Source organism: Salvia miltiorrhiza, chromosome 3 (assembly GCF_028751815.1).
Source record: "Salvia miltiorrhiza cultivar Shanhuang (shh) chromosome 3, IMPLAD_Smil_shh, whole genome shotgun sequence".
Lineage (NCBI taxonomy): Eukaryota > Viridiplantae > Streptophyta > Magnoliopsida > Lamiales > Lamiaceae > Salvia > Salvia miltiorrhiza.
Genome location: NC_080389.1, coordinates 53,316,739 through 53,329,814, shown reverse-complemented (window position 1 = coordinate 53,329,814; position 13,076 = coordinate 53,316,739). Strand labels below are relative to the sequence as shown.

General features: G+C 35.6%; 1 protein-coding gene across 3 annotated transcripts; it reads left to right on the top strand.

The window, feature by feature from the left end:
- The first annotated feature begins 424 nt into the window (after positions 1 to 424).
- Positions 425 to 12,816, top strand: LOC131014366 (phototropin-2). Of its 3 annotated transcripts, none has more exons than XM_057942322.1 (24): positions 425 to 581; positions 870 to 1,506; positions 1,708 to 1,890; positions 2,741 to 2,832; positions 2,908 to 3,145; positions 3,373 to 3,589; positions 3,818 to 3,888; positions 4,070 to 4,176; positions 4,298 to 4,347; positions 4,439 to 4,543; positions 4,668 to 4,727; positions 4,942 to 5,031; positions 5,602 to 5,678; positions 6,417 to 6,501; positions 6,810 to 6,890; positions 8,170 to 8,273; positions 9,489 to 9,538; positions 9,862 to 9,968; positions 10,509 to 10,628; positions 11,305 to 11,356; positions 11,829 to 11,941; positions 12,021 to 12,161; positions 12,244 to 12,353; positions 12,444 to 12,816. In XM_057942322.1, the coding sequence occupies exons 2-23, from the start codon at positions 944 to 946 to the stop codon at positions 12,349 to 12,351; spliced, it is 2,814 nt and encodes a 937-aa protein (XP_057798305.1). In that variant the 5' UTR covers positions 425 to 581; positions 870 to 943; the 3' UTR covers positions 12,352 to 12,353; positions 12,444 to 12,816. The 3 variants fall into 3 exon arrangements, with proteins under 3 accessions (XP_057798305.1, XP_057798307.1, XP_057798306.1); XM_057942323.1 differs by having other exon boundaries at positions 507 to 741; XM_057942324.1 differs by lacking the exons at positions 11,305 to 11,356; positions 11,829 to 11,941; positions 12,021 to 12,161; positions 12,244 to 12,353; positions 12,444 to 12,816 and having other exon boundaries at positions 10,317 to 10,582.
- Positions 12,817 to 13,076: the final 260 nt, after the last annotated feature.

Here is a 13,076-nt window from a genome sequence, read left to right as displayed (position 1 = left end):
TGCCCTTCTCAAATATTATTATTTGGACTTTGAAACCAAGCTAAATGGACCTTGGTATTATATTTCAACAATAGGCTATAAATAGACCTCCTAAGATTAAATATAAACAAGTATTTCCATAAGAGGAAATCAAATAAACAAACTGTTATTTTCTTTTTCAGGTTTTTTACACACTCAATTTCTTACTAGCTCAGGAAATCATCTTTTTTTTTTTTCACAAAAATTGTGGTTCTATCACTTTATATCATTTTTATCTTTTAATACTCGTATTGAATAGTAAGGAGGCATTATTAAAATGAGAGGAAGTGATAACTGATGGGGGCGGGGCATTTTGGTCTTTGGAGGGTGGTTTAAAGTGAAGTAATGAGGCGCCAAGTCGCCGTCGGACAGAAGAAATTATTAGTTAGCATGGTACGAACACACAGTCACAGGTGTGCAGACGATGGCCACGTACTGCTTCCTGACATTCCTATTTATTCTGTGTACCATATCTTTCCACTTATCCTTTTTCCCCTCTGCATTCATTTCACTCTCTCGCTCTAGCTAACTCCTGCCTCTCTACCATATCTTTCCTTTGTCTTGTAAATATTTCGCAATCCTACCTACGCTTACTTTGCTTAGATGAATAGATTCACAATTTTGATCACGTGCAATAGAAATCATAATCATTTTATGGCATATCAAAATTAATCTTCAATTGCTTTACTTCAGTTAGTGGAGTATTTGTTACAATCTTCGCATGTAATGCTACTTTTCCTTCCATCTCTTCAACATGTGTGTTGAGAGTTTATTGAAATGGGATGATGTTTCTTATATTATGACAAATGCCTTACGATATTTTCCTAATGCTTTTTATCTGCAATATATAGGGAGAATAGGTAGAGAGAAAGAAGAAGATGCTGCTTTGGTGATGATTTCTGGGTGATTTGTTTCATAGTTGGAGATGGAGAGGAGATCGGTAGATGTGTTTGAACCTTCTGTGAGCCGTAGTGACGTTACTAAGGGTCAAGGAAGTGGTGTGCAGGTGCTTCCGAAGCTAGGGGAACCATCTGTGGATCGGACTCAAGATAAATGGATGGCATTTCAATCCGAGCCTAGCAAGTCTCCAATCACTTCTGCTCTTGATGGTGATGGGAATTCCAATAGAGAGGGAGAGAATGAGGCGGCAGCGAAAAGGATAGCTGAAAGAACTGCGGAGTGGGGACTTATGGTTAGGACAGGTGTGGGTGAAGGTAGCTTTCACGCCATTCCTATTGGCTCCGGAGAAGGAGAAAACACTAGGAACTCATCCGAGAGAGCTATTGGATCAGCTCGGTCATCCAGGGATGCTTCTTTTGGAATTGAAAATCCGAGGGTGTCTCAGGAGCTCAAGGATGCTTTGGCTACTCTGCAACAGACATTTGTTGTCTCTGATGCAACAAAGCCCGATTGCCCCATTGTGTATGCTAGCAGTGGATTCTTCACAATGACTGGCTACTCCTCAAAGGAGGTTATTGGAAAGAATTGGTGAGAGCTCACTCATTGATTTCAATGCCTTGCCACTAGCACTTCTAAAATTTTGTAATGTGAATTCAGGAAGAAAAAAAAAAGGAGTAAAAATGAATTGTTTGATTGTCAAAAAATAAGGCCATCTACAACATATTTTTATTTGCTAAATTTTGTGGACTTTGGGAAAGGTTTAGAGGAGGTTACAGTTCTTTGTTTCAGCCGCTTCCTGCAGGGCCCGGATACGGACCAAAATGAGGTGTCCAAGATAAGAGATGCAACTAGAAACGGAACAAGCTATTGCGGGAGGCTTCTGAACTACAAAAAGGATGGCACCCCCTTCTGGAATCTGTTGACAATCACTCCAATCAAAGATGATAAAGGAAGGACTATCAAATTTATTGGGTAAAGTTTAATATCTCCAAGCTAGTCTGATACCTTGGCTGTACATTGAATAATTGAATCCTGATGTAGAGAGTATCCTTTGCTCTACAATAGAATGATAGGGTCCTCTGTTAAATGTGGCTTCTCGTTCCACATAGAGATGCTAAATCGTTAAATAATTGCCTAAAAATTCATGATAATGTCATAGAGCAATGGTTTAGGTGATGGCATTTCAAAAGACATTGTTACCTTTGCTGTTGAACATTTTGCAGAACTTCTGATAGACATGAAGGCTTCTTTACCTGTTTCATCTATAATTGAATAAATGCAATTGGATTTGAAAAAAAACAGCTTATATTCCCTGTTTAATAGGTGTACCTATAACTAAAGACAATAAAATAAATTAGAAAAGTTTGTGCATGCTTGTGTAGCTCCTAGTTCAGGCATATTTAGGACTAGACACATATGTCAAGGTCTTAAAACATCATATAAGACAGAGCAAAGAATCATTTTTCCAGGATCAAGTCTAATTGCCTAAATTAATTCACCATGCATCGGGACTGGCCTATCAGATACTAAAATATTAGCTGCAAAAGTCTCCAGCGTTAGATTTCAGGTTCATAGCATATTTCAATTCAATATGAAAATTGTTATGGCGTTTATTTTGTTCTATGGTCTAAGCTTCTTATTCAAGTTCTGCTGAGTGCACTCCTCTGTGCTCCCTTAGTCGGTGTCTTGCTTTGGTGTCAGCTCAAAAGTTTTTCATTTAGTAGAGATTGTTTGAATAGAATCAACTAATAATGTGTTATTTCAAACTGCATCGTCTAGTTAGTCCTTATTATCGCTAACAGGAAAACAATTTATCTTGCAGAATGCAGGTTGAGGTCAGCAAGTACACAGAAGGAGTGAATGATAAAGCACTACGTCCAAATGGATTACCAAAGTCATTAATTCGTTATGATGGTAAGCAGTCCTGCATTGTGTGTTTTCTTCAAATAAGAACTTGCTTTTGGGATCTTACTTTATTGATTGCTTCAGTTCGTCAAAAGGAAGAGGCAATGGGTTCCATCATAGAAGTTGTACAAACTGTGAAGGATCCAAAGTCGCAAATTGCGTCAAATCTAGATTACATGCTTCCTGGACTAGCTGAAAATGATAACAAGAGCACCCCAGGGAGGCATACCCCTGGACCGGATGGAAAGAGTAACTTGAGTCGTTCTGGTTCTCGTCAGGACACAAACAAGTCCAGAAAATCTACACGCATTTCGTTGCTGGGGTGAGCATGTTTATATCCCTATTTCAGCTTGTTTCTTTCTAGGTGAAAGGCAGCAATACGTGCTCTTATTTCCAACTTTGTGGAATATGAGAGTGGAACGATGACTGGCAGCTAGGAGTGAGCTTTTTTTCAGAATGATGGGATTTCACTAAGCACTCTAGGAGGGAGATTTTGGTCCTTTCGATCAGACTGCAATCAGTTTGTTAAACTCTGGTATTCATGTGCAGACACAAAGGGAGGTCTTCAAGCAATGCAGGAACGATTGAAAGCCAGCCATCTATTGAGTCAGAGATCTTAATGACAAATGATTTTGAACGTAAACAGAGTTGGGAACGAGCTGAAAGAGAAAGAGATATACGTCAGGGCTTCGACTTAGCAACAACTTTAGAACGCATTGAGAAGAATTTTGTGATAACTGATCCTAGACTTCCTGATAATCCTATTGTAAGATAAATTATACTCTAAAAGTGTTTCTTAATATCGTATTTATTCTGTTCAGTTTGTTTGGGCAAAGTTGATAGCATCTGCATGGATCATATCAACTACTCCAGAATTCTCTTTTGTATTTTTCTCTATTGCTACATTGCATTGATTTGCTTTTGTTTTTCTCTTTCTTTAACGAGTGATTCACGTTATATGAGAAAAACACTAATGAAGTTGATTCTCTTGCAGATATTTGCATCAGACAGCTTTCTTGAACTAACAGAGTTCACACGTGAAGAAATTTTGGGGAGGAATTGCAGGTATTAATTTAATTTATGCATCATTGTAGTTCGGAACACACTTACCTCATTGGAACTTTGATTTATACATGAACTTTATGACAGTTTTTTCTTGTTCTATCCATTCCTTTACTTCAAGTTGTCGTGTTTTAAGCAAGTAAAATGGCTCTAGCAGAATTGAACATGGTTGAAACATATCCAGGTTTCTTCAGGGACCAGAAACGGACCAAGCTACTGTGCAAAAGATAAGGGATGCCATCAGGGATCAAAGAGAAATTACTGTTCAGTTGATTAATTACACAAAGAGTGGTAACTTATGGTTTTTGATATCCTTTACATACAAGCTAACCTGGTGGTTCTAATGATTGTTCTTAAAATCTTAGCTCGAAAGTCGAAACTGATTGCTCCTCTGATAATGAACAAATTTCAGGAAAGAAATTCTGGAACTTATTTCATTTGCAACCTATGCGGGATCAAAAGGTGGCAACTTTTTATGTTTAGCTCTCAAAGCAATTTCAGTTGATTTGAGTACCAATTGTAATTTTTTTTTATCCGCATCTGCCTTTTCCAGGGTGAACTACAATACTTTATTGGTGTGCAACTAGATGGTAGCGATCATATGGAACCGTTGAGGAACCGCCTCTCCGAGAGAACAGAACAACAGAGTGCTAAACTGGTATAACTTTTGTGATCGTCTTCTTACTTCATTTTTGTAAGTTTTGGTAGTGTGTGATGGGGCATATAGTTAATGATTTCCCTGTCAAATCTTAAAGCTTACATGCTAAAGTTTTCTTCACCAGGTTAAGGCTACGGCAGAAAATGTCGACGAAGCTGTTAGGGAACTTCCTGATGCCAACTCGGTAAGGTATTCCTCCCTCTTTATCCTAATCTGCATCAAATACTTTCATGTTGAAACATGAACTTGTTTGATCAGATTTTCTATGGATGTATGGGATATGGTTTAGAATTTGAAAGAAGTGCTTTTACATGTTATCATCATCTATGAGCGTTGTTGGAATACTTTGAGGTATGAATCTCATTTTTGTGATGCAAATGAACATGCTTCATACACAGAGACCAGAGGACTTGTGGGCTTTACATTCTCGACCGGTACTGCCCAAACCCCACAAAAGGGAGAGCGTTACATGGACAGCAATAAAGAAGGTATTATAATATGGCAAAGTGGGAATATCTTCTACAGGTTTATATTCTCTTAAGTTATAGTACAGCTTATAAATTGAATTCTTTTATAAGCAGAGAATCTAGGTTCATTCACATAAATATAGATGTTACTACTACAGATATGACATGTCTATTGTCTTCTAGGATCTAAAAGAAAGTATTCACTGCCTCTTTTTTATCATTTTTATTATTCCTTGAATCAACAAAATTAGACATCAAAATCCTCGTTTGGAATAGAATGACATAAATAAACTACTTGTTAATAGACAAAGTCTAATTATGGACAACTTCACTATCACACTGACACGCATTTCTCAGAGACGTCTAATTGTTAAGTATAATACAGAAGTGAAATAGCATGGAAAAACCAAAGCCGTTTTGGGGAATCTCCATGAGTGACCTAGGGAAAACTCCATTATTTGTTCTTTCCATTGATAAAATGTAATCCAACAGTAGTCAACCTTGGATTCTTCTATATAAAAGGTGTTAATTAAATCGCTATTTTATTCTATCATGCATCTTATAGGTCACTTCATTCTTCTGTCGTGGTAGGTTACCGAAAATGGCCAAAAGATTGGATTGAATCACTTCAAGCCCATACGTCCGCTGGGAGCTGGAGATACTGGCAGGTATACTTCCTTTTCCTTTCTTATTAGTATAATTAAAAGTTCTCCTAATTGTCACATATAAACATCCTTCACTCGACACTCGATACTTGTCTCTTATCAGTTTAAGTTTCCTAGTGATTATTACGTAATACTCCCCATGTCCCATAAGAGTGTGCATTTCTTTCTATTTTGGGACATCCATAAGAGTGTGCATTTGTCATTTTTGGACACTTCCTCATCACTAACTCTTTATTTCTTACTCTTACTTTATAATGGATCACTTTCTCAACTCCTAATACATTCATCTAACATTTTATTTAACATGTGCCGCCAAAAGTGATGCACACTCTTGTGGGATGGAGGGAGTGCGTATTTTAACTTATTGTGGATTTTCTGGTATCAGTACTCTTTGTGGTGGCACAGTTTTACAACAAGTTTACCCTAGTACCTTGAAAATTAATTTCCACTTGAGTAAAACGAATGTATTTTAAAGATTTTATATAGAAATTTGGAACAGTGTATTTTCTCAAAGGATTATTCAACTAAAAAGGGTGAGCCTCTCAGATGATATCTTGGAGAAAGAGACATTTTGTTACTGTATTCTGTTTACGTGTCGTGGAGTATCTATTTATTAGATGCTACTTGGTTTCACAGTGAATTGTAAATTTGTGTCTTAACACATATTCTACTTTTCCTTTAATAATAGGCTAATTTTTCAAAATGGTATTTTATGCACGCTCTCGTGATCTTCTCCTGCAGTGTTCATTTGGTGGAACTGATTGGTACTGGTCAAATGTTTGCCATGAAAGCTATGGATAAATCCATGATGCTAAACCGTAATAAGGTATGCGACTTTCAGGCCATATTCGGCATGGGTCTGTTCAATTTTATTTTCTGGTATTGAATCAAATTAATCCACACAACACCATAGGAATCCTCATCTATCGTCTATCCTTTCGTACAATAGATATCTTTCCCTTTTCATACCATTTTTTGAGTTACAATTAGATCATCTTTTTATATACTAATAAAAAGATTAAAGTTCCTGAAAGTAGTTGAAATAGGATATAACTTACACAGGAAAAAGTGCATAATGTGCGTTAGTTCTCTTGATTTCTCGAAGTTGGATTGAGGAGTTAAACACTTTTGCAGGTTCACCGTGCATGCATTGAAAGAGAAATTATATCGCTCCTGGATCATCCATTTCTTCCCACACTATACTGCTCTTTTCAGGTTCTCATCATTTTTATATCAGTCACCTAATATGCTATTGCTCTCAGGCAAGGTGACAAAAATGTAAATTGCAATAGGTTATCTCAGAATACGATATAAGAAAAGGCTATTGGCAGTTTGAATTCCAATCTCTTACTAAAATTGCATAATGTTTCAAAAATTACAAACAAAGGTACTCCTTTATACAAAGTGAACTACCTTTTCCGTGTAACAAGTGCAAGCAGCTCATATACACGATGCTGTTTCATTATGACGATGATAAATCGTCTAGAAATGTTCCCATGCGCCACATGCTCTATCGTGCCAAAAAAATTGGTCTCACTAGAAACTTCACCAAAATGTTGCCCAGTGATTTGTTAAGAAACAACTTTAAGTTTGTGGTTCTGTTTGCAATTTTTTTGAAACATTATGGTAAGTTTCAGTAAAAGGTCGTGATTCAAAATGCAGTTGAGCCTGTAAGAACTTAAATAATTTCTCATCTTCTCCAGGCTTTAGTAAGGTTATATCTCCTTAGGCTGCGTTTACTTTGATGGATGAATTTATCCATGGAAAAGGATGAATAACACAAATTTATGCCTTTAAATGTCTCATTCCTTTTCCAACATTTGACACAAAAGAGATGTTAACCATTTTTCCTTCCTTATTTTCACTTCAAGGATGGATAGTATTATCACACCAAAAAGGGAGGGATAATATTATCCATCTTTGAAGTGAAAATAAGGAAGGAAAAATGGTGAGCATCTCTTTTGTGTCAAATGTTGGAAAAGGAATGAGACATTTAAAGGCATAAATTTGTGTTATCCATCCTTTTCCATGGATAAATTTATCCATCAAAGTAAACCTAGCCTTAGAGTTTTAACATTAGGTAAAGATCTTGTGTTGGCTGTGATGCCGACTGAGGCTCTTTAGTCAGTGCATCAGTAGTTTTTATTCTCTAATTCATCATATTCCATTTGTCATGCTTGTATGTCAAAATTGACTACTTGCCTGGGAGGTAGTCTCGACTATATCTTGAAGATAATGTTTGTTGACGTTTCGGAAAATATAGTATTCAAGATCTAACACTATCTAATTAAGAGTTTGTGAACGATGGATTATTATAAAAGAGAACAGACATTTAAAATTCATGTACATTGATAATATTTTTGTAAAGCATGATATGATTTACTCATTCTCCAATTTAACTACAATAGTTTGTCATGGCTTGAGATTACTGGTTCATTTTTTTTCAGTTCAGGTTACTTTTTCATGTTCTGACATGGTAATAATTTGTTTCCAGACGCCTACGCATGTCTGCTTGATAACAGATTTTTGTCCTGGAGGAGAGTTATTTGCATTGCTTGACAAACAGCCTTTGAAAATGTTTAAAGAGGATTCAGCCAGGTGATTTTGCTAAACCCGATCAAAGTTTATTGAAAAAGTTAATGTTATTCTCCTCGCATTTTCATATTTATGTAACCAAATGCATGCAAGTGCAAGTTCATGTCTGCATGAGAAAACACTGCACTTCTTGGAAGCCATTTAGTGGTTTCAGTGAAAATAAAATCAAGTATTCCTGGTGATAAAAATGCAATTATTCTTCAATTTCACATTTGCACATAGAATACAACAGTATAGTGAAGAGTTGCATTATTAACATGACAGTTCTCTCTATAAAAATGAGAGGGGATAACAATTGGGATACTTGCAGGCTAAGCATGTTGGCATATGGCTGATGATGAAGTTTATAAAATGATTTGATGTAAGTTGGAAGGACCTGCATCAGTTATAATTTACCCATAACCAGAAAATAGAGTTGTACGAGCCATTAAAGTTATTAAATGATACTAATATTGCATTTCAAGCGTTAGTTATGAATAAAAAAGTTAGTTAGACAATAAGAAGTGTGCATTAAGTATTTAAAACCAAATTTGCTAAAATTTATGGAGAACAATGACTTGGATACATTTCGCTTTTTAGTTTTTGGAAGAAATTAACGTGGTAAGGTGAAACGATAAATTAAACGTGCGATAGGTCAAAATGATACTCGATAAGCTTAAGGGAGTTTAAATCTAGCCCTCTACAAATTGAACTGTAAACTTTCTTGGCTAGATGTGTCAATTGGTTTGCCTCTAAAAAAATTCGCAGAATATAATAATATAGAATGAATCAACGACTATCTTCTGGACTTAAAAAACCAATAGCATCTTTAGCTAATATATATTCTGTGCGCAAAATCTATATTGACATAAATAATGAGATTCATGACATTAATGTTTCAAATCTGAAGCCAAAGAAGAGGTGAAACTAAGTTTTTATTTCAATGTAAGGTTAGAGAGAGTAAAGCTCTAGTATATTCTCTTATCTTGAAACTACTTGTAAATCTTGATCTCTTCATCCTAAAATGAAAATATGAAAATGAAATTATAAGTTAGTCCCAAGCTTCCTGGCGTCTTGCTTCAACATATGATGTATATTAGACACGCCCTGATATTATTGATTATTCCTTGGAAGAAAATTATCCATTTGACATTTCTGACATTTTAGTTTGGCTTCATATTTAACAGCTCCTGAGATATTGATGCATTAAAATAAATGTCTTATGTCATTATTTTGTAGGTTTTATGCAGCTGAAGTCGTCATTGGTTTGGAATATCTTCATTGTTTAGGTATTCTACTCTTGATGTATTCACCTACATGTATCTGCCCTCTTATATATGTTGCAGTTCCAAGTTTCTCTTTCTAAGTTCTGAGAACCTGTTAATATTCATAAAAGTTGTAAATTGTCGTGAGTCTACATCGCATTATTATGCTATTTGTCCAAGTGGATTTTGATGAATCTTGTCTCATAAAGTATGAGATACCTAGGAGTATTCCAAATTTCAGTTTAAGTCACTAGATCAGAACTTGCTCATCCAGCTGCATGTTCCTTTCTTATCAAATATTTGAACAATCTGTTTTTGTTGATCTGTTCTACGTTGTCTCGATACAGGAATAATCTACAGGGATTTGAAACCAGAAAATATTCTTCTTCAAAAGGATGGACATATTGTGTTAGCTGACTTTGATCTATCATTGAAGACACCATGTAGACCTCAAGTATGTGATATCTACTTTCCTGTTTATAGTTTGATTGCTGCCAGAGAATAAAAATATTTGGTTTTCACTTGAACTGACACTTGAGCTTCTTTTACTTTGAAATGCTTGATCAATCTCAAGAAATTTCGATCACATCGATTTATATAATCCTCTTGATGACCCTTTTTGGAGATGAACATCCTAGTGTTTATAGTGTTTTTTGCTGCATGAGTTTACTACACTCTCATTTAGCAAAACCTGTAATCAAATTTTAGATGGTTGACACACAAGTAGATATAGTTTCTGAGTGAAATTTAAATTATTGGCTATGAATCCTATAATGAAATTGCATTATTGGTTTATGTTTAGGTCAATTATTCGAACTTTTGTTGTGGGAAAGACCAGAAACATTCTGCCAAAATTGTTCCAGCCTCTCTAATAATACACCAATCATTGAGTATCGATTCTATAAATCCCATTTAATCTTGAACGACTAATGTGGTCAGATCCTAAAAGAAATTTAAGTTTGATATGTTATTAATGGTGACATTACTCTTTCAGGTTATTAAGCCGCCTCCAATAAAGAAAAGAAGATCAACGAGTCAACCACCTCCAATTTTTGTGGCGGAACCAAATACACAGTCAAATTCTTTTGTCGGAACTGAAGAATACATTGCACCGGTATGACAATTATCATTCTTCGTAATATTCTCCTTTAGATTATGTAATGATCACACAAAACACTTGTGCTGTTTCTGCTTCATATATACTTTATGTGTGTGTGTAAACATTTTCAAGTTCAACCCCTAAATACTATACCTGAGTTTTTGAGATTAAACTTAATGGAAATATAGATTGATAGATTGCACATAGCATAATGTATTCAAACCAGGGCCCAGTATGCATGAAGTCAAACCAAATTCACGAAGTTCTGATATTAATGTTTATTGTTTCAGTACACTGATCAATCCCAGTAGTTGAGCACATATCAGTACCAAATTTAGCCGTTAATTTTGAATACAAAGACGTGTTCCTACGTTGGAACCATATGAGAAGGCAGATTCTTAGTGAACATTTGCTTATTAAATTGAAAGTGTAAATGAATAACAGATGCATTAGCTACACCTTCAAATGACCAACTTTTGGCATATTCCTTTCCATTGAGTAGCTTGATAATCCTTGATACTTATATTGTGTTTGCGTTTCTATTATTTGGTGACTGTTTTTTCACTTTGGGGAGCTTTATGTGCTGTTTTAAGTCCCCTCATTTACTTCGATTCTTAGGCAAATTACTAATTTCATAAAAATGATGCTCCCAGTATACACATAACACGTACTACACGTGACTTGATTACAGGAAATCATTACTGGTGAAGGTCATAGTAGTGCCATCGATTGGTGGGCTCTTGGTAAGTTTGTCAGTTGAAAGTTCTCACAATACATTTTTCCATTTTTAGTGCAACCTTTGCCTGATAGTCGTACTCAGTGATCTGAACACATAGGAATTAGATTTTATAAATGTTTGGGCATAGTAAAGTTGATATGTGCAAATTCATCCTTTTGAATCCATTCGACCATTGGAATTTTAAAGTTTCTTTTGAATGAGAATCGACCTTTTATTATCTATTCAATACGTAGGTAGAGATAGGAGGCCTGATTTTAGGAATGGTAATCTTTTCTGCTTTTCTTTACTTTTCCTTCCAACCTTGACAGGTTCTCATTTCATAACATGGACCTTTTCCCCTCGAATATGAAAACATGAATGTTTATCACATTATCTACTGTAAACGCTTACTCTCTTTTTCTCCTGGCTCATTTATCTTAGTTAGTTCTAAAATATTTAGTTTCATGACTTCAATACCTTTCAATCTCGAAACTCAGGTATATTGGTATATGAAATGCTTTATGGGCGTACACCGTTTAGGGGGAAGAACAGGCAGAAAACCTTTGCCAATATCCTGCACAAAGACCTCACCTTCCCAAGTAGCATTCAGGTAAAATCATATAATCCTGACAATCATGATAACCACAAAGACTGAATCACTAAGAACAGCCGCTTGTGATCAATGCCAGGTAACTCTCCCAGCAAGGCAATTTATCCATGCATTATTGATTCGAGATCCAGCCAGTCGTTTAGGATCAAATGGCGGTGCAAATGAGATCAAGGAACACCCTTTCTTCAAAGGAATAAATTGGCCTCTCATTCGTTGCATGGTATCCACTCCCTCATCATCCCTCTCTCTAATATCAATGCACGAGGTTAACTCGAAAAAGTTGTGTTGGCTTCTTCTCGCAGAGCCCCCCACCTCTCGATGCACCTCTTGAGGTCATTGTGAAAGAAGAAGGAAAAGATGTAAACTGGACAGACGAGGGAGTTCTTGTACATCCTATGGAAATGTTCTAGAGGTATGCTCACAATTTCAAGCATTCAAGAAATTGTTAAGATATAGCATTCTTTGTTCACTACCTCTTTGTTTGCTACCATTCTCTGGACAGCATAGTATCACAACGATCTATTTCGTCTGAGATGGAGACGGAGGACAGACTTAGCATGTTGTACAGGAAAAACACATAAGAGTATCTGACTGCAGTGGATTTAAACACTTTCAAATCAGGCCAATTTACAGCAGAGAGGTGATGATGGTACAGTTCTGCAGTTAAGAAGGTTAATGCAGTAATTTCCATTAGTTGTCACTATGTTTTGATTATTTTGTATGTAGTGAGTTTCAACCATGCACTCTTTCCACTTCTACCTCTGAATAAAAGTTTGTTTTTGTATGACGATTATATATACAACTGTTATCATTGTATCTCTCTGCATATATTTTACTGTACAGATCAGTTCAAGAATAATTATCTATTTCGTTAACTCTGTCTATTTCTTTTCTGTTTTTATTTTCAGACATCAAATAATTCGATTTTGTTTTATCATCAGAAACAAATATGAATGGGTCTAACAATAGGTGGATTTTGATTGGAAGAAAGAGTAGTATCTCAATTCATCAATACATTTTTTTTTTTTTTTGAAATTAATTCATCGATACATTCATCATTCATAAAACACACATTGAGTATCTAAAACATGCTTTTATATTTACGTTTTGAATCGACATTTGACAGAACCTCGAT